The sequence below is a fragment of the Accipiter gentilis genome, chromosome 17 (genome assembly GCF_929443795.1).
Source record: "Accipiter gentilis chromosome 17, bAccGen1.1, whole genome shotgun sequence".
Lineage (NCBI taxonomy): Eukaryota > Metazoa > Chordata > Aves > Accipitriformes > Accipitridae > Astur > Astur gentilis.
Window position 1 is genome coordinate 11,295,530 of NC_064896.1, and position 21,485 is coordinate 11,317,014.

At 41.8% G+C, this 21,485-nt stretch overlaps 1 protein-coding gene across 1 annotated transcript in view; it reads left to right on the top strand.

The window, feature by feature from the left end:
• LOC126047279 (mucin-5B) overlaps positions 1-18,323 on the top strand; it is a 44,231-nt gene extending 25,908 nt beyond the window's left edge. Inside the window, exons 23-47 of the mRNA XM_049820718.1 lie at positions 92-328; positions 1,165-1,321; positions 1,511-1,639; positions 2,077-2,161; positions 2,364-2,401; positions 3,460-3,615; positions 4,676-4,768; positions 5,468-5,709; positions 6,227-6,404; positions 6,709-6,959; positions 7,384-7,567; positions 8,105-8,297; positions 8,971-9,149; positions 9,676-9,745; positions 9,898-10,019; positions 10,390-10,421; positions 10,869-11,046; positions 12,029-12,133; positions 12,777-12,817; positions 13,373-13,495; positions 14,429-14,524; positions 15,703-15,831; positions 16,720-16,759; positions 17,442-17,565; positions 18,149-18,323. Of these exons, the coding sequence (XP_049676675.1) occupies positions 92-328; positions 1,165-1,321; positions 1,511-1,639; positions 2,077-2,161; positions 2,364-2,401; positions 3,460-3,615; positions 4,676-4,768; positions 5,468-5,709; positions 6,227-6,404; positions 6,709-6,959; positions 7,384-7,567; positions 8,105-8,297; positions 8,971-9,149; positions 9,676-9,745; positions 9,898-10,019; positions 10,390-10,421; positions 10,869-11,046; positions 12,029-12,133; positions 12,777-12,817; positions 13,373-13,495; positions 14,429-14,524; positions 15,703-15,831; positions 16,720-16,759; positions 17,442-17,565; positions 18,149-18,323 (3,357 nt within the window). The remainder of the gene's footprint in view (positions 1-91; positions 329-1,164; positions 1,322-1,510; positions 1,640-2,076; positions 2,162-2,363; positions 2,402-3,459; positions 3,616-4,675; positions 4,769-5,467; positions 5,710-6,226; positions 6,405-6,708; positions 6,960-7,383; positions 7,568-8,104; positions 8,298-8,970; positions 9,150-9,675; positions 9,746-9,897; positions 10,020-10,389; positions 10,422-10,868; positions 11,047-12,028; positions 12,134-12,776; positions 12,818-13,372; positions 13,496-14,428; positions 14,525-15,702; positions 15,832-16,719; positions 16,760-17,441; positions 17,566-18,148) is intronic.
• Positions 18,324-21,485: the final 3,162 nt, after the last annotated feature.

The window sequence follows — 21,485 nt, forward strand, 5'->3', positions numbered from 1 at the left end:
TTGGCCTGTTCTGTAGTTTATTTTTGTCAAACAGTGTCAAACAGCACTCAAAATAACCAAACCATTTACTGTGCCTATGCACATTACCCAGGGAAAAGTCTGTGGACTTTGTGGGGACTTTGATGGCCGCTCAAGGAATGACTTCACAACCAGAGGGCAGTCCATGGAGATGAGCATCCAGGAGTTTGGAAACAGCTGGAAAATAACAAGCACCTGCTCAAATATAAACATGACAGACCTGTGTGCCGATCAGCCTTTCAAGTCTGCCCTAGGACATAAGCACTGCAGCATCATTAAGAGTAACATCTTTGAAGCCTGTCACAGTAAGGTAATCCTGTTCTCTTATCCTTGGTAGTTTCACACTAGGTATTTGTTGCTATTATGCAGCACATCTGCACACAAATTTTTACTATTAAAGCCTATTACACAGCATCCTCGAGTACAAGGGATACCTCACTCAAAACCTCACTTTACAACTATGCCAGTTGAATCCTGTTGCACAGTATTGAGGAAACAGCAGTGCCTGTTTTGAGCAACGGAAGACAGAGCATAATAGTTGGCCACTAGAAGTAAAAAGTTAGCTACCTGTTTGTAAAATCTGGATCTAAGTTAGTGTAGGACTGTTTGTATGGGGATCCTTGGGAAAGTTTATTCAAATTACCTAGAGAGATTAATTATTTGGTTTATTTTAGACACAAATTGAATTAATCTAAACAGAAACAAAGCTACTAATTCTTAATGAGAACATCTATACAAAGCTTCAATGCAGTTTAATAAGCAAACGGCTTAATTTCCTTGGTTAGTTCATGTTGGGATAGGTTAAAACACGAGATGCGAAGTTCGGTGGAAATAGGATTTCCTTTTATACTCACTTAATCACTATCTCTCAGTTAGAGAGTGCACACACTATATAGTTGTGCTAACCCAAAGCAAGGTAGTTCAGTCCTGCAGAAACTACACTGGAAAGACATTTTGAGCATAAATGCCAGTATTACACACATAATAGCTCATAGCTCTTTCATTACAATCCCAGTCTGTCACAGACTCAGCCTGGTTTTGCCAAAGAAACTGCTAGTGGAAGGCAGAAATTCAGAGCCCTTTCTCCCATTAAAACACAATGCAGCACATATATCTGTGGTAACAGATCTGTTCGTATTTTGATAGGTGAACCCAATACCATATTATGAATCTTGTATTTCTGACTTCTGTGGCTGTGACAGTGTGGGAGACTGTGAGTGCTTTTGTACCTCTGTTGCTGCTTATTCAAGAAGCTGTAGCAGAGCTGGTGTCTGTATTGACTGGAGGACGCCTGCCATTTGCCGTAAGTATTGCACTGAAAATGCACACAGAAAAGCAGTGCTCCATGCGCTTAGGCACACGGGAGATAAAGAAAAGTAGAATTCTGACATCACTGTGCATGCATGACATAACAAGCTCTTGTTTGCAAGATTTAGAAAATGAACTTTGCCTGGTGTCTGAGACTTGGAGTTTTTTTATGCTTCTGTTCCAGCTGTGTTCTGTGATTATTACAATCCACCTGACAAACATGAGTGGTTCTATAAACCCTGTGGAGCCCCTTGTCTAAAGACCTGCAGGAACCCACAAGGGAAATGTGGGAACTTGCTGTACAGTTTAGAAGGTAATTCGTGCTTGACTTCAATGCAGTTTATGGGAGTTGAAGGTGTCTCATTTTAAATGTCTTAAGCATCAAGGCTGCTGAAAGGCTATCCCATTTGCCCCAGAAACTCATTGACCGTGCCTCACCTGGGCTAATTCTCCATGTCATGGTGCCATTCATAGCATAATTTGCCTGTTGCCTCTAAATCTGGGGAGACATCAAAAGTCATTCAGTCTAAATTTGCAATGAACAACTAGCTGTTGACAACACAGTTAATGAAAACTTTTGGGAGAGAGGGAAAAGGAGGACATGGAAAAATAATTGGTAGTATGAAGAACGTTCATAGTGGGCTGACATTCATTTTGGGATCAAATCTGCATCTGATAGAGGTATTTATGTGTTTTCCCTGGATCTATGTGAAGCAGACTAAGAATGCTTTGTCTACTTCAACTTTCCAGGCTGTTACCCAGAGTGTAGTCCTGACAAGCCATATTTTGATGAGAAGAGCAGGGAGTGTGTCTCCTTCGCCAACTGCACTTCATGGTAGGTCAGTTGATGGTAAGAGAGGTAGCTGGAAAGGACATGCTAGGCAATGTTTGGTTTATGCTCATATGCAGTGGCAATTATCATTAAATCCTCCAGTAGTAGGCTTTTATGTAAAAGTAGATGCTGTTGCAGACATTGTTATTCCACATACTGATTCAAGTCAATAAAACAAGTCTTCTCCTTTTCTTTTTATCTTCAGTGATCCTGAAGAGAAACTATGTGCTGAAGACTCCAAAGGTAAATTTTCACTACCCTCACCATTCGTTGAGTGATGGTAGGCCTTTATTTTTATTATTATTAACATCACATGTTACTGCAGGGGTATTGGTAATAGGACTTCAGCTAGCTAGTTCAATAGGTGGTTGCACAGCAGTACAGATATACCGTGATAAGCAAAATGCAGCCTTTGACCTGAAGAACTGTCTAAAGGATAATCATAGGGAGGAAGGACAGAGGCGTGAAATATGGGATTCATCTCATCCAGATAAATACCACTTCTCCACATTTATACTTCCTTGGTAGTCAGTGAACACAGACAGAAAGTAGTCTGAAGCAGGCCATTCATAGTACCTGTTTTAACAAGCACTTTTAGAACAGGGCAAATCTTGTAGAGGTGCTATTTCCTGTCCACTAATTTCATAATAAGCCTAGAGAGCTAGCTTATGAGAGACATGTTTGTGTGCCTAAAGGACACACTTGCTTGAGGTATGGTATCAGTTCTTTCCCATATCTGGGAGAAACCACATCCCAAAATGCGGGGTGACCCAGTAGACAGCACATCTTCAGTTTTGCTGATTTTGTTACAGTAATAGGTATATTCCATTGGGTTCCTGAATGTACATTCTCCAAAACCTGGAGAGCTTCTCACATATTTAAATGAAATTGTTTATCACTGCATGTTCCTCATTAGTGGGTGGAATTGGCTGTGCAACACCTTCTGAGCCAGTGTTTTATCACTCAGCAAGGCAGTAATCCCAGTCATGTTCCCTGCCAAGAGGGAATGCACCTGTGCTCCATGCCGGGTGTGGATAGTGCCAGTTCTGAAGCTTTCACCAGCCAGTAATTCCTCTACGCAAGCTGACTCCAAGAAACACCAGCAACAACAAAAATCCAACCCACTTTAAATAAATGAGGTAGACTCCCAGTGCAACTTCTCAGGTAGAAACTGAGGAAGTTTTTCAGCCAGGTAATTCATGTTTGATAATATGAGTTACAGAAGTTTGGTTTTCTTTTCATTTGTATTTATATTACAAGTGTCACCTGTTACCATGACATTTGCTCTTTAGGTGCCTCAGAGTGCCTTTGCTGCTACAATGGAAAGACCTACACCTTAAATGAAACTGTGTACAGCCAAGTACATGGAACCGAGTGCAGTGATGCTGTCTGCGGCCCTGACGGAGAGATCATTAAAACACTCATCCCTTGCAGTACACCATCCACACTAGCACAAGGTACTAGGTTTATAAGAGGTGTGGTGGTGATTTTATGAAAGTCTGTATTGGTAACAAGATTCCTCCATCTTGGAAAAAGATTCGTACTGCATGTCTAGGATAAGCACAGAATTTAAGGTGGTTGAAGGTTCAGGAATGAGGAGTCAAACTTCTAAACCTTGGTTTTGTCCTTCTTATCACCTATATTACACTATGGTTCTTATTATGCTGTTTTCTGCATTGGAATAAGTCAGTCTCAAATGGGTCACTGGAGCAAGAAAATAAAGCTGCCTGGTGGTTTACTTCTTTCCCAAAAGAGAAGTTGCAGGGTGAAGGGGATGTGAATGAACAGAGAATAGAAAGTAAAAAGAAATAAAGAAAAGGTGGAATTTTACTACATGATTATAGCAAAGAAAAATAAGTGGCTAAAAAAATATGTATTATCCTGGTAGCAAATTATAAAAAAGGGGACAAAGTAAATTAAAAGTTAGCTTCTCTACTCAAGTGAGTGAGTGGAAGAGCTAAAGACTTGATGGTGAGTCTGTGTGTTCGGTATTTACTAAACGTGTTAACAAGTGGAATAAGAAATGTAATGGAGTAACAGCTAGGAAAGGAAGGGCTATTGAAAGCAGAGTGTAAGTGGCATAGTAAAATGTCTAAATGATCTGTCTGTATTTAAACCAGCAGATGCTTCACAACAAGGCATTAAAAGGCAAAATGGACTGCCACTGGAAATCACTTCTCCAAAGTCAGGTGAAGTCCTGCAGGATTAGAAAGTTCAAAGAAACCTTAATTTGGAATGAATAAGTGACAGTAGAAGGGTGTTTTATTGTATTCTATACAGAAGAAAACTAACTACAAGGGGGAGTGTGTGTGTATTACTCTAGTAGCATACAATGTAATAGAGTGTATATAAATACAGAGAGGATGATTTTAGTGTGTACGTGTACAGAATGTGATGGGTGTATAAAAATGATTATTTTTTCCTCTTTTTGTGATTGTAGAGAATGTAAGAGATACCATAGGGCTTGAAAGTAGAGTTGCAGAGGATCTGAATATTAATTGATTTAATTTCCTGCAGAACCACATATGCAACCTGTAACATCTGCATCTCCATCATCAGTGGTAGCCACTCCCTGCTTCTGCAATGACAATGGACAATTGATGCAAATAGGTGAGAAATGAAGCAAATTTTTTTCCTGCATCATTGATGTGGGAAGATGTACTGTTAGATAAAGGCGCTTCAGCAAGTGCTCATTTAGCCCACTGCAGTTACACATTACCACAAGTTGTTACATCTTTGAACTGTAACTAACACCTTCAGAACTACAACTCTCCCATATCCTGTAACTTTGTCCTGGTTTGGATATCCCTGCTGTAAGGAAGCTTATACCAGATGCTAACTTCAGTGGACTCCAGCACAAACCCTGAATCCCAAACTGCTGAATATGGGCTTGTAATCCACAGTCATATTCCAAAAACAGAGGAGGGAAGAGTCTTCTTCATCTCTTAGTAGCTCCTGAACCACCTATCTCCTGGTCTTTGTGAAGACCAGGTGCACTCAGTGATGTATTCAGTAATCTCTCCTCTTGTATTCATTTTCAATTCCTGCTAATGTACTTCAGAGCAGAATATCAGTTTAGCCACCTGTGGCCCTCCCTCAGCCTTTACCATTTGGATGAACTGAGCTCTGGTTCAGTCACTGAATTCAAGGAGTTGCAGACAGTCATACCTGAACACGGCCATCAGGTACAGGCAGACCCAGCTAGTTAAATGCAGGGCTGAGTATGTGGCCGACCCGTGATGCACAGGCCTTGAGAACTACCAGTTTCATACACAGTCCAGTGCTAACAGTCAGGTTTTGGCCTTGCAGGAGAAAACATTTCTCTGCCGGTGAATGTATCGGGTCATTGTGCATACTCCATTTGCAATTCATCGTGTCAGATTGAATTAATTTGGGCAGAGTGTAAAACTGGTCATACTGAGGCCCTCAAGATCTGTGATCCAGACTCCGAAGCCTGTCCACCAACATTGGCTCCCAGTGCAACAAGTCAAGTTCCTGCTTCCATGGGGACTCATGTGAGCGATTGTCTTGGGCTCATTCCTCCTAGAAAGGTGAGAGGCTTGAAAGAAGATGTGTTTCTTCAGCTACAACATTGCCTGCAGCCAAGGTTTGGTGTTCTCCTCTGATGCTGGTAACCACCACTACAGCAGGACTGTAGGTGTGGCTGACTTAGATGATTTAAAAGTATACCAGAAGCCCCCAAATAACTGAGGGAATAAGTTGAACATTATTCGGTTCACCTGAAACATCTAAATGATTGTACATGGGCAGAGCTACCTAAGCTGAAAAAAGGCCAGGAAACCACATCTGGCAGTGTCCCATCATTGGAAATGGTCACGACCTTAATATCGAGTCCTATACAAAACATCATAGAACAGAAGTAGATATCAAGGCTCTGTTGATTGCTATATTTTTCATATTGCCTGGTTTCCAGAGAGAGAGTAGATAGCAAATAATGCCATGCTAGACAATTATCTGAATGGAGCATAGTTGCCGTGAGTGATTTTAAAGATTTTGTTACATTGCTTTGTTATGTGTCTCTCTCCTTCTTTTTCAATCTGTCAATAGTTTAATGAAACATGGAACTTTGGAAACTGCCAGATTGCCACTTGCCTGGGAGAAGGAAACAATATTAAACTGTCCAGCATGACTTGCCCTCCTCAGCAACTGAAACTCTGTGTCAATGGTTTCCCATTCACGAAACACTACGATGAAACTGGTTGCTGTGAAGTCTTTGAGTGTCAGTGTAAGTACTGCTGCAGAAGAGTTCCTGAAATTTATGTTACGTTCAACTGGGCCTCAAGAAAGATAAGTTTACGTGGTCAATATCTACATTATGTTCATATTAATTCAGTAGGATGTGATGGAACAGAAGTTCCATCTAAAACATTGACAGTTAAGAGCAGATAAGAGTGTCCTTGCTGGGCTAATTTTTCTTTATCAAACTGGTTATTTCAGCTCTCACTGAAAGCGAGTAAAAGAGTTAAAACCACCTTGTACTTGCAAGAAGCTCAAAAGCCAAACTTGAAATCTGTCACTCTGTCTTCCAGGTATTTGCAGTGGATGGGGAAATGAGCATTATGTGACTTTTGATGGAACATACTATCATTTTAAAGAAAACTGCACCTATGTCCTTGTGAAGTCAATTCAACCTGATTCTCACATCTTCTGGATTCACATAGACAACTACTACTGTGGTGCCACTGATGGAGCAATTTGTTCAATGTCCCTTCTCATTTTTCATTCCAACTCTGTTGTTATTCTGACACAAGCAATGGAACATGGAAAAGAAACAAACTTGGTAAAGTATTGTGTTAAAATAAATTTTCAATATTATTTTGCAGTAGTTATATTACTGTACTGCCAAATGTCCTGTCACGACAAAGGATGAAGCTTGTAAAAAATTGAATAGGTAGGAAATGTAATTACATTGCTTGCTTTCTCTTTTTTCCTTTGTGTCAACAAAAATTTGTATATTCTAAAAATTTGGGAAATGATCACATAATTGAAAGTTGTGTTTTTCTTCCTGACATGAGTATTCAAATATAAATTACAACGTATTAAAAAGAAATCATAGAGAACTGCTTAAACGACTACCTTTGACAGACTTCATTTGGTGCACCTGCAGTCTGAATTTGTGCTGCTCTACTTTCCAGTTGCACAAACTGTATACCTTACACAACAGAAGGATGTCCATAGAGACCTTTTGTTTCTCTTCTTTTTAGATTTTGTTTAATGATAAGAAAGTTGTTCCAGACATTTCCAAGAATGGTATCAGGATAACCAGTTCTGGCCTTTACGTCATAGTTGAAATACCTCAGTTAGATGTTTATGTCTCCTACAGTCGACTTGCATTTTACATAAAACTCCCTTTCGGAAAGTTTTATAACAATACCATGGGACTGTGTGGTAAGTGTCCTCATCAGCTGACAGGAATGAATGCAATAAATGTTCTTCCTTCTTTCTCTTGTCCCCTTGTAAACATCCCTAAATGCTTGCAACTCCACTGATTTCTATTTCTCACAAATTTTAATAGATTTATCTCTGTTTGGTGGAAAGACACTGCCAGGAGACATTTTTAAGTCACTTTCATTCTTTTCACAGACTGTTGGTGGACGGAGATAGGCTCTTTCTAAGCCCTTCCTCTTGATCTTACTTACTGAATATGGGAATGTATGAAATCTGGACAGTCCTGTGCTAGACAGCACCATCTCAGTTGCTTTAGCCACCAAGAGAAATGCGTCAACCAACACGTCAACTCTGGTTTTCATGAGTAACTGGCAAACTATTTCTCTTCCTACAAACAGCTCTTGTGAACTCATCCAGGACCCCACATGTTGTTACCTTTCCACAAGGAGCAGAGCTTCCCTCTAGGTTTCCTCTAAAAGCAGCTTCATCAGCATCAACTGTCCTCCAACTGTCACTTTGTTTTTATATTGCCACCAGGTACCTGCACCAACGAGAAGTCTGATGATGCTGTGAAGAGGAATGGTGAGGTTATCGAGTCCTTCAAAGATATGGCATTAGACTGGAAAGTCCCAGATCCTACCAACAGATACTGTAATCCAGGTGTCTCAGAACCAGCTGAGATTGAGTATCATCAGCACTGTGAGCCTTCCAATCTGTGTAAAATCATCTGGTAAGACAACTCCAATAAGTGCCAGAAAAATAAGTCTACGAGATAACTTTGTGCTTCACTACGTGACTTGGGTGAACTGCTTATAGGACATGATGAAAACACAAAGTCTAGCACACCTTGAAAAACTGAGCAGTGAACTGATATGTGAATGTTCCTGAGTTTGGCAGATATTTTTCAGCTGCATCAAAATCAGTCCTCCCTCAATAGGGTCTGCTGCTTGTCACTCCCTCTGCCTGTCAGTTCTAGAGAAGCCAACCAGGAACTAGCTATAATTCGGTATCTGAAAGCTCTGGATGAAAAGGAACACAGAATATAGAAAGCAGATGTGTGTGTCTGTTTTTAAAATAATTTTGTGGTTTAAAGCAGGATTGTCAAACATGCTGACATAAAAATGTCAGCATATAGAATTGTAATTGTGAGCTGTGCAGGAGACTTTTCTTTGAAGGTATGAGTCCAACATAAAATTGCTTCCTTTCAAAGCATTATAAAGAATGGGAGGTAAAGCTCATTCTTAATTAAGCTGTGTGGGTGTATTGCCTATCAGAGCAAACTGTAGTTGTGTCTTTACCTTGAGGCTTTCTCTGGGTGTGGGTGGGTTTGGTTCTGAGTTGAATTCTTCCTTGGAAGTAGCCCAAGGCAGTGAAATGCCATGTCTGTCTCCTTTTTTGCAAAGGAACCTGACCGAGTGCCACGGCGTAGTGCCCCCACAGCCCTACTATGAGGCATGTGTGGCCAGCGGGTGCTCGGAACAGCACCCCAGCACCGAGTGCCAGAGCATGCAGACATATGCAGCCTTGTGCGGGCTCCACGGGGTCTGCGTGGACTGGAGGAGGCAGGCGAGCGGGCAGTGCGGTAAGCCTGGGAAAGACCTGCTGGATGTAAAGCAACTCCGGTCTGTTCTTCCTCACCTACACGCCTGTTTGGGTTCCTCCACATCATCAGGCTTCAATCTTTCATGAGCTGCTCTGGACCCGAGAAAAAACAGGAACAAATCAAAGAGGTTGTTCCAGTCCAGAACTGGTACAAAATGAGTGGGAAACTGGCTCATGGTCCCTATGGAGCAGCTCAGCTGAGGAGCCCTGTGTGTTAGCCAGAGCTTCACCACCAAATGGCAACACACAGCTGCCCCCTGAGTGCTTTGCCCTGCTCGGGGGGACTCAGTGATTCAGGGGCAAGCACTACTAGTACTGGTGCAAACCCCTTGCTAAAGCCATCCATCCCCTCTTACTGAAGGTGCAGGGACCCCCTTGCCGGGCAGGGGCCTGGGCTGTGTGGCCCCGTGGGGAGGGCTGCCTTAGCATGTGCGGTTTGTCCGTTGTGCACCGAAGGGTTCGCATGGGTCTAGGCTTTCTAACCTGGGTGTCGTAATCCTCCACAGAGGCCAGCTGTGCTCAGGAGCAGGTATACAAGCCATGCGGGGAAGCAAAAAGAAGCACTTGCTTCAGCAGGTGGGTAATTTCCTAAGGCACTTTTCAAGTCCATAACTTGAAAATTGCTGAGGAAGGCTAGAAGTTCATATTCCCCTGGGATTTAAGTGTCTGATTGCCCTGGGGCACATTTCTGCCTCTCAGTAGTTCCTGTTTATATTCTAATTGCACAGAGAAGTCATTATGGACACCCTCCCCTCCCAAACCAACACACCAGTGTTTGTTGAGGGATGCTACTGTCCTGATGGAAAAATTCTGCTGAATGATCATGATGGCATTTGTGTTTCTGTCTGCGGTAAGAAATAATGCAAATGGTGGGATGGGAAGGGGGGATAAGAGCCTGACTAGAAGTGCAGATTAAGGGGAATGTTATGGGTACAGAGGAAATGGGGGAAACCTTGGTACTGACCCTTTCTAGTTAAACTGGAAATGTTTCAGATTGGCAATTTCTGCCTGCTCTTATGCAGGAAGTGCAACGTTCAAAAGAACAAAGAGGAGGATCTTTAAGATGTTTCGGGTACACAACACGTGACTTTGCACTCTGGATCTCTCTTTTTCTTTGTGGCTGTTTCTTAGATTTCAAGACCTTCCTTCTATTCCTGTCCTGATTCTGTTGTTTTCCCCAGTTCAGTTATCATTAAAGGAATCTGTAATTCATTTTATAGGTTGCACTGCACAAGATGGGTCAGTGAAACGGGTAAGGAAAAGGAAAATACTGTCTTTATACCATAGCTGGGTGCTGTAACCTCCTATAAAAACGACTGCATGAGTTTTTTCTGTTAATTCTAAGCCTAAATACCAGTGAACTGCAATGACAGTGGGAAGAAAATGGCAGATTTTATTAACTCCAGTACTTCATTAGTCACTTGAGGTACAGAAGCAGAAATAGCAGTTTGTGGGAATCACTGTTTCCTGGTAGAACTACCAGGCTTCCCTTCTGGAAATACATAAGTTTGTAAAGGAAGGTGATGCATAATAGCATTTTTTTCTTACTGTTCCCTTCTCCTCCCTCTGGGTTTTGAACTCTGATTTTCCTACATAATAAATTAGGCAGCCCAGCCGTACACTGTCTTGCAGCAGGCAGTCATTAATATAATGCTTCTAGTTTTTGCTCTCTGAACTACTATCCTTATTGTTTTCACAGCCTAGAGAGGCTTGGGAGCATGACTGTCAATACTGTGCTTGTGATGAAGTGACCTTGAATATCTCTTGCTTCCCCCGCCCTTGTCCTAAATCTCCACCTATCAACTGCACTAAAGAGGGCTTTGTACGCAAAATAAAAACACGTCTGGATGACCCATGCTGCACAGAGACAGTCTGTGGTGAGTTGATAATTCAGATGTCATAATGTAGCATCACTTGCCTTTAGCAGCAATCCTCAAGTGAGATCTGGTACCCCACAGGTACCAGATTCAAATAAACACACCGGAGTGGTCATTTCTTCCATCTACATGCCAGGAGAGATGCTATCAGAAGAGACCTCCTCTGGTCTGGCTTGTATTCTAAACTAGTGCCATGACCTGCCAGATACTTATGTTGGAAAATTCCCCATGGATCATTGGGACCACCGGGTGCTTCACAGGGTCCTCTGGCTCTTCTGAGATGAAAGAGTGATCCTTGCACAGAGATCCATCCAGTAAGGGAGGTTGTGCTCATCTTCCAGGCTCCCCCAAGTCCTCCTGTGGAGGTTCTTGATATACCTTTGCTCTCACCTTTCCATTTGCATCCTCCCAGTCCCAAATGCCCACCACAGCACAGAACCTCCTCTTCAGCCTGCTCTTAACCCTGGCCGTTCCCACTACCTATAGGAAGATGCAGGACAGGGTATCCTGGCAATGGTGGTGGGATGTTTTTCTGTTCCTCCTCCTGTCATGCTGCCAGGCAGAGGTCCATTAGGCTCCTTGGATGCCTTGAGGGAGCAGTGGGCACTGTCAGGGTGCTTTGCCTTGCATGTCCCAACCTTTACATCTTTGGCATCTCATCTTTGGCCTCTTCATTTTTTTCACTGTCTGACTCATTACCTTTACACCAACTTGTTTCTTTATCACTTCTCTCAGATGAGGTTGTTTAGTTTTTTTAGAGATTACAGGGCCAGATTAGAGGGCCAGAAGTATATGTCCAGGGAAGAGCTTTACAGTAGAGCAAGCTTAGGGATACTTCACCTGAACATGTCCCAAAATCCAAAGATATGTGGTTCAAGAATCATCTATTTCTACCCAATTTCTTGGATGTTCAAGCTTTGTCTGCAAGTAACGCTGCTGGACAGGATGCTTTGGCTTATTTTATCTCTGTTGTCTATTGCAGAATGTGATATAAAAACCTGCATTATCAACAAAACAGCATGTGACTTAGGCTTCCAACCAGTGGTTGGTATATCTGAGGATGGTTGTTGTCCTATCTTCTCCTGTAGTAAGTACCATGTTTCCTTAAGGTGTTTTTTTTATTCCTTGGTCTATTTCATTTTTTCTAAATGAGTCAAAATCATAAGCAGTAGCTTCTCCCCTTTCCCCTCAGCCTTTATTTGTGCTTTATTGGTGCTTTTTTTTCTGGAGGTGGAGTAACTGGTGCAGATTCTCTGTAGCTAGTATTCAGTGAGTGTAAGTTATTGATCAGATACTGAATGTTGGTTACATTGAACCCATCCAGAAGCTCTGCTGCCAAATTATATTTCCAGATTCACATACCTGACTCAGTTTCCCATTGGCTCTGTTACCAGCAAGGTGTTTAACGATAAAGAAAAGCTCAACTAATTTCAAGTATGGGTAAAAACCATGAGGTAAATAGATTTTTCCATATGGAAAATACCAGGATATAGAATTACCCCCCACTTCATGCATAACGTCTGAGCAGATGCTACATGTAGGCTTCCAAATAACAATTAGCACCATGTACTAATTTCTTTTTTCCCCTCTTTTGTGTGGGATATTAAGTCTAGTGAATAAGCTCAGTTCTACTCTTTGTCTCCTCTAAATCACTCACAATTCAGAAAACGAGTACAGTTACTGTTTACATCATTCTTGGCACATCCTTTTCATTTTATTTTTTCTTACAGTACCAAAAGGTGTATGTGTTTTTGAAGGAGTTGAATTTAAGGTAGGTCTTCTTCCAGACACTTCTTTCCACAGGTTAATGCTGCCTGAGTCAGAATTTTCTGAAGTTGTTATTGTCAACACCCACATAAAAAGCAGGGTTGGAATGGCACGTAATTTTTCCCTGCCAGTAGTCTATCGGGAATGTTACCGAATAGGTAACGCTAGAGACGAGTAGCTTGCTTACTAAATGACCTCTTGCCTGTGTTTTAGAGTCTAGAAGTCAGAATTGTGATTGAATACATATTTAAAATCTCATTGGATGTTGTAAGATTAATTACTAGGTCAAACAGTGAAAATTGATGCACGGAATTTATGAGATAACATAATAACTCATTTAATGTGATTGATGCACTTGGGAGTGTCAGTCTTGTGTTCATTTTGTGATACTGGCAGTGTGAGGTTTCAGAGATCTGGAGGTATTTGTTTCAGGAAGTTCTTCCAAAAAATAAATCCCAAGCGTAAGCATTCGTTTTTGATAGTCCAGGAGATGTATGTTTATTCTAGAACCCACTGAATTCTTGTCATAGCCTGTCTCCCCTCTCCGCTATATTTCCAGCCTGGAGCAATGGTGCCTAAAAGGTCTTGTGAGGACTGTGTGTGCACAGATGAGCAGGACATTGTCACACGGACCAACCGCATCCAGTGTGTTCCAGTGAAATGCCAAACCACCTGCCAGCAGGTCAGCGCTGCATGCTCAGCCTCCCCAGCCATGAGCAATGGCTGTTGAGGGCATGTACTGTAAAACTAGGATAGTGTAACTGCTTCCTCACTGAAAGAGGAATCTAATCTTCTTTTAGACATTTTGTAAAGTCCTTTTTAGGGTGCTGGTTATTTTTGCTCTAGCAAATTTAAGACATCACCCTTGGAAAGGTGCCCTGAGGGAGAATGATTGCAAACCTGTTAAAAAGTCCGACTGCTGAAAGACAGTGTTTGTGCTGTTCTGTTGGTGTTGCCCATTGTCAGCTTGAAAATCAAGATCGTAAAGAAACTGCACAGCGGTTTATGTTTCCAGACACTTCTCAGTACTCATGAGCTGAGAGTCTGCAGACAAACTTTCAGTCTGTTACTGAATGTAAGCAAAGAGTGGTTTCTTTTCCATTCTTGCCCAGACAAGGCCAGACCCACCACCAATTGTAAAAATGGATAAAACCATTATTCTTTATCCTGAAGCCAGCCACACCCACACCCACCAAGAGACCAATAGATACCTTAAAAAGAGGGGAGGAAATAACTGATGCACGGTCTTCACATGTCTGACAGCAGCAATTCTTGAGGATAATCATATCAGACCAAGCACTGTTGGTAGATTGTGCAAGTAATCATACACTGAATTAATTTATTTGGCCTAACTTGAGTAGCCTGAAGAAGAATAGCTGATGACAGGGTCTTCATGGTAAATGAAATGTCCAGAAATCAACATTCAATAAGGGAAAGAAGTTGTAAGCTTTGATTGTCAGGCTTAATGTGGTTCCAACAGGGTTCTAAAGACAACAGAAATGAAACCAGAAGGGTGGCTTATTTCCTGTGCCATCTCCAGTGTGGCTTTGATCCAATGGTGCTTCATGAACAAGACATCAGGTAACACGACTAAACAGAAACTTTATTCCCACAGGGTTTCCACTATGTGGAAGAGGAAGGTCAGTGCTGCAGCCAGTGCCAGCAAGTGGCATGTGTGGCAAATTTTCCATTTGGCAGTGTGACCATTGAGGTAAGCACTCCCTTGCTCTGCACACAAGGCTGAATTATCAAAAAGACCTCAGCATTTTTTGAACCAGTGTCATACATTTTGAGGCTGGGAAGACAGAGGAGATTTTAATATGTCCATATTTCCAAAGTAAAAGTAGATGTTTATACAGCTGCTTTCTGCTGTGTGCATCTCACAGACACCACTGTGTTAAAAATTATGCATCTCTGGCAGGAATAGAAACCATGTTACCCTCCCTCTCCCTGACATGCAACAGAGAGAAAGAATTTGGAGGGGATGGTGACATTGTCTAATACTGCTCTTGCAGAGATAACATGAGCTGGCTCCAATCTGGAAACAGTGTCATTATCTTGCCCTGGAGATACAGGGCTAAATAGTGTGAGCGAGCTGATATAGCTGTACTACTACTAGTTCTGAATTTGCTGAGGCAGAAATCAAAAGTGGCATAGCTGCTGTAGTGTAATGTGACTTAGTAACACACCCAGGTAATACATCATGTCTTGTGAGCATAGCATTGTGCAGACTTGGACTGAGCCTCAGGCTAGCTCTTTGGTTTTATTACAGCCTGCTACTCCTGTGAACGGTGAATGGTGGTGTCTCAACCAGTGACTGTTGTCTTACATGCTATTGCTTCTCTGGTAGCTCTTGTGTTCTGCACCATTTCTATTTCATCTTTTTTTATTCCTTGGTAATTTATCTTGTAAGCTAGATTCTCCTGTGCCAGTATACAATTTTTATGTTTCTGTGAGGAGGCTTTGCATTTATCCATTAGCCTCTATTATGAAGACTTTTCTCTTCTTTCACACTTTTTGCTTTTCTTCCATCTATTAAAAAACCTGTTGAAATCCTTTGAAAGAATTATTTTTCTTTTGTGTATATTTTATTCCACATACATTAACACACCTACATTGTGGCATTTCCATTCATACCTCTATGCTCATTCTGCCACCAGCTTTTGATTCTTTCCATCTAGGTGGCCACAGAAGGGATTTTGCATAGGCTGATAGTGGGTGAGTCTGGTACATAATTTGCAGAAGTGAGTTCCAGGTTTCTCAGCACTTTCAGAGTGATATGAACAGCTCACTTCCTCTGCCAGTTCATTGGCTGTATTACTGTTGCATTATTCTATTTTTATTGCTATACTATATTGGGTTGTGGGGTTTTTTCCTATTTTTATTCAGGTTGGAAAGAGTTATAAAGCTCCGTATGACAACTGTACTCAGTACACGTGCACTGAATCAGCGGGCCAGTTTTCCTTGACTAGTACAGTAAAGGTCTGCCTACCATTTGAAGAATCAAACTGTGTTCCAGTAAGTATCTTAGAGCCAGAAAAAAAAGACTTCTGGAATGAGCCCTGCTGCTGGTCTGGGACTTTTCTTTACTGTTTTGAATGAGCCACTTCAGTATTTCTTCATCTTTCTGAGCTGATCATCCTTGTTTGAAGGAAATGTGCTTTTTCAGCCCTGAATGGAATGTCCCATGGAAGTAAAACAAAACTGTCTGCAAACAACCCACACATGTTACTTGTTGTGGGATAAGCACTGAACGTGAAAGAATAGAGTATTGGGACAATAGCATTAGCAGGATTTTTCATCACTTGAGAAATGCCAATGTTATGAAATGAAATTGAGCAAGTTCCCTGGGGGAACTGATGGACACAATGTCTTCTGATATGTAGTGCACCACTAAGCAAAGAAGTGGTACATGAATGAGCAAGGGGTATCATTCATGACGTAGCTTTCAGCAATTAGTGGTTTCCAGTAACCTTCAGAAGCGTTGTGGGGCTTCGCAGCAGATCTGAAAATCAAAGCAGGGACAAAGACAACCATTGAGTTGAACTAGCTTTGGGGTATGTTCTGTGCAGGTCAAGCTGTTCAATTCCAGGAGCAGCTGTTATTTTCTGGGGCTGTTTTTTTTTTGTGCTGGCTTCAATAGGACAATACATAAGGTCAGGCACGTGTTACAGGACATCCCACCTGGCTTGTGAGAGGATATATAATTTTAAGAAAATTCACTCCCGTCATTGCTGGATTATTTTTTTTTAAGCAGTTTTATATATAATTGGTACACAAATAGGTTTGGTGAGAAATCTGTGTTGGTTAGAGATGAGGGAATATACCTGAACTCTCATTGTTGCTACTAGCTGCTTAGCAATATGTGCATCTGAACTGTTCTGGTTATGTTTGCTTTCAATATAGGGGACAGTTGATGTGACTTCAGATGGCTGTTGTAAGACATGTGAGTGCATTAAATCACTGATTCCCTATTCCAACACTGTTAGGTTCTCCCCTGCTTGTAGTCCTGTTTCTGCATGCACTGAGAGTCTGCAGTTTCCACAGACTGGAAGACTTCTTACAGCAGCAGAGCTGTTTTGTACCTCACAGCTGAGGCTAAAAATCTGCCTTATTCTTCCAATGGGGACACTAAAATTCTTTTATGTCCATTTCTGTGTTTTTAAATAACTGAAATACTGTTAGTTTGAACTACACTCCTGATAAAATTTGTAGAAAATATACTCTGTATTCTTTCATCTGGAAATTGCATGGAAAAAAGGGTCTTTTTCCTGTAGCATTCGCCCAGAAATCACAGGTTGTTATAGAGTCACAAATGTAATTTATAGCAGTTTAAAAAAGCCCAAACCCCGCATGTCTCCTTTAGGTCTTGGTTCAACAGTATCTTTACATGAATTTATACATAAGTCTTCATTTAAGCTAGTCCACAAATAGAAAAGTACCTTGACCAGCAGGCAATTGCTTTGCTGAATTGGTGCCTCTTTGCACTCTCATTTGTTTTTTTGGTTATGCATTTGAACTGTAAAAAGTTTTAGCAGGGTGATCTGCCCTTGGTTTCCTAGCAGATACCTTTCAAAACATTTACTCCCCAGTCTGAAGAAGTCTAACAGAAGTGTTCTCCTACGCAGGTATTGACCTGCCGCATAAATGCAAACGCAGCTTGAAAGAGCAGTATATCGTCCACAACAACTGTAAGTCAGCTGCTCCAGTTCCAGTGCCCTTTTGTGAAGGGACATGCAGTACCTATTCTGTGTAAGTAGGAAACCTTTCTCTGTCCTCCCCAATGTCTGGTGTTCCTGGGTTTTTTTTCACCAATGGGCTGCAGCTGTTTGTCCCCTTCCTGCTGTTTAAAAGGGCCTGGTTGGGAAACTGGATGTGCAGAACAGCAGTCATTAGCAATGTGACCAAATGTCTTTAGTGTGACAGGAGTGCCTTATTTTAGTTAGGAAAATAGGTCCCTTTGAAAAGACATCAGCTAAATTTATTAACTACCTGTTTTTAAACATGTCCTTATATGTTTTTTTAACAGCTCTGGTGTTTAGTGGAGTTTTTTCCTGCTCTTAGGTCTCTGCATGAATTGTTCCTTTCTGCCTTGCCAGAATGGGCCTAATCCAAAATCCACTGAAGCTACTGGGATTTTCCCTGTTGTTGTCAGAGGATCTCGCCCTACATGGCTAGTAGCACCCTGAGGAAAGACTGCTATGAATAAGCAGAAAATTAGATAGGATATTTTGCACCTCTGCTCCTTAGAAGTACCTCCATTTGGAGTAGCAAATACGGATCAGTTTGGGAAGACGACAGGCAGCAGACTGATGTGCGAATCTCATTTCTATAGGTATTCCTTTGAGGCCAGTGAAATGGAACACAAATGCATTTGCTGCCGTGAAAAAAGAAGTCATGAAGTGAAGGTGGAACTGGTTTGCTCTGAGCATAAGACAGTCCAGTTCACATATGTGCATGTAGATGAATGTGGATGTATGGAAACAAAATGCCCAAAGAGGAGAACATGAGCACAAACTAAAGGAAATATTTCAGCTCCCATTTAATGCTTCCCTAGCAAGTGAGTAGTTTAGACAACAGCTGTTAGTAACATTCAAATTAATATACTTCTCTCTTGTGCTTTTTCCTTCTGGTATTATAGGCAGTTATGGAAATTAGATACAGATTTTACTCTAAATGTTTGTAGAATAAACTGCATTTCAAAGAGGACTTGTTCTCTTGTTTCAGTGATGCTGCTAATGGGGCAAGGTGGCTAATGTCTTTAATCCCATAGTGGTGTATAAACCAAGGTTATTACAAGACACTCTAGAGACAGCTGATGCCTTTCAAAAGTCCTGCCTGAAGAAAGTGCACATTGTAAAACCATAACCACACGCATCACTTCATTTCCCTTAGAAGGGAAACAGCAATTACTTCCACAGCTACGGGTTCAGATGGAAAGGCAGGACTCAGCTCAGGGGCACATTTGCATTCTTCTCTCCAATGGTCCTGAACCGACTTTGGCTGTGACTCTGGGTCACTGGAGGAAAGCAAGGTGCTCTTTTCCTTTTGCATAGTGTGCACTACATCAAGAATGTAAAAACATGTTTTACATATACACTGCAAAATTACAATATTTGCAGCCTTATTGTGAGTCCTTCTCACACTGGTGTTTTTTATTATTTGCCAACATCAGACTCTGAGCTGTGTGGTCAGGTGAGAGACTGATGTTCAACCTCACTACCAGTTACATGACTGTGATTTGCATTATAAACAATTGACTCCCAGCTAGCATGTCCAATGGCACTGGTGACAGTATCTTATGTGACAGGGATCAAAGTGGTCCAACAACACCTTCAGAGTATGCAAGAAAGGCAGATGGTTCTGCTATTTGAGCAATTTGATCTTTCATGACCTGAAAGAGAACTGAGGACTGTGGCTTTCTTAAAGTGCAGCGTCCTGCAGCCTGCTGTGTGGGAATTGTTTTGAAGGGAATGCTTTTGATCTGACCAAGTAGGTATGAAGTGCATTAACCTTTAGAATTCCATTTTAAAATGCTGCAGCTCTTGAGCCTCAAGTAATCTTTAATTTAATTCTTTTTCATAATAAATCAGTTCAGCTGATGTCAGGTTACTTTCATATGTACTGTTTCATTATGGTGTTACTGATCTTAAAATTGTGGGAATCCTTGACTTTGAATAGGCATAGGAGTTGAATGGTACATGTTTTTCTCTGCTCTCACCTGAGAGTCCCATGCTTATTGGGTCATCACTGTGATGCAATAGGACAGTCCATGTTATGCCTCTGCAGGATTCATCTCAGATTGTTTTAACTAACCCATTCTCCAGCCCCTTTCTGGACTGATTTGTCTCAGACTAAGACTGGTGTAAGAGCCCTTGGGAAATTATCAGTTTCTCAGCACTGGGTATTTTGAGAGCCAGGGTAGCTCGCTTAGACAGCTGAAGTCAGAGGAGGTGAATTTCATCCTTTGGTTTTATTCTGTTTCTTTATAAACAATAAAAGAGATGCTGAGTGTACCAAGCAATCACAGTGGGAATAAGAGCACTGCAGGTTTCTTTGGAAAACATGGACAACAAAATCCAGCCAAGTGTTTGTGCTGAAGTAATGAATTATAGAATCATAGAATATCTCAAGTTGGAAGGGACCCATAAGGATCATTGAACTGAACCTGACTCTCCCATTCCCAGCTTCTGCACTAGTCAGTGGACCAATTTGCTTGATTATAAATGATAGGAATCTCCAAATAATTTGGTTAACTGTCAGTGTAATGCAACTCCCTTGGAAGGCCTGTGTTGCAATTGCTTGACAGTGAGGCTCATGTATAAATTTCACATTAGCCCAGAAAACGGTCTTACTGATACAAATCAAGTGCGTGCATGCATGCTTTTACAATGCAAAGAACAGCAGCAAAAAAAGGACATTCCTTTCTTTCCTCCTTGCCTTTCCCTGAGGGGGAAGAAATCATTCATGAGTGCTTTTGTCATCAGAAGAGTAAACAGACTCTGTAAGTAGTCAGATACACACTCATGTAAACCCTGCAAATGAATCATTCTCAGCAGAATGGCTTAGCCAGAACACGATCAGAAACCTTTCCCATCTCTGCATTAGCTTCAGGTGGGAGAAGGGCGTAAAACACAATCTACTCTTACCAGGTATACTTAGATTTCTGTTCTCCTGTGAGTTTTAGTGATGATGAGACTTTATAGAGAAACTGAGGATGGCACTGATTTAAAGGTATACTCCTCTGTTTGTTTTTGGCATGCATTTTGCTTTTCAGGCAAGTGGAATGCTGGAACCAAAGGCATATTCCCATCACCAGAGTGCTTTTGAACAGGGGATCATGTGAAACCTCACATGCTTCTTCATTCCCAGTTACACCTGGCACTTCATTTGCTCACTCAGTCCAGCACCTAACTCGCCTGTGCAATACTATTTACAGTTCCGATGGCGAGGTATTAAAGTGAACTCACTGGTCCTGTTTGCAGGTGCAGAGTCCTCTTTAGCTGAGTTGCAGCCAGCAAGGCAAAGCCTTTTTAATGAGAACTTTCAGCTTCCTCAGCTGAGAGACAGCCAATGGGTCAAAGATCTCCCCCCCTCCCCGCCCCTGCAAATGCACAACAAAAATCTGCCTGACAGCTGCTCGACCTTGGGAAAGGGTTACACTGGAAGCAAAGAGATATAATGACCCACTTGCAAGCTGGCCCTTCTTGCTGAGTGGCTCTGCCTCTGCATGCAGCAGCACTGCCGCTTGCACAGAGCAAGCTGGACTGCAGCTGAAGTCATGACTTGACCATGATCCTGCTGCTGCTGCTGCCGCTGCTGCCGTGTGATGGCTTCTCATGTGCACACGGTCAAGCCCTCGTCTCTAGCCCAGGCCATCTCTTCCAGTTAGTGACTGGTCTCTGCAAGTCAAACATTTCCTTTCCCTGGTGTAACTCAAGAAAAATCAGTGGCATTTCTCCAAGTACTGTTTCTTCCTTTTGCGTGAATTCTTTACACCAGCATCCACTTCAATAGGGTAACCCCAGGAGAACCAGTGTTCAGCTGAGCCAGTTGGGCCAGGACTCAGCTGGTTTCAACCTGTAGCCATTCTTCTCTTATCATGCAAGGATGGTACTCCCACTCACTGAACATTTCTGAGGCAACATACCAGGAAGTACTGTCCCATATTG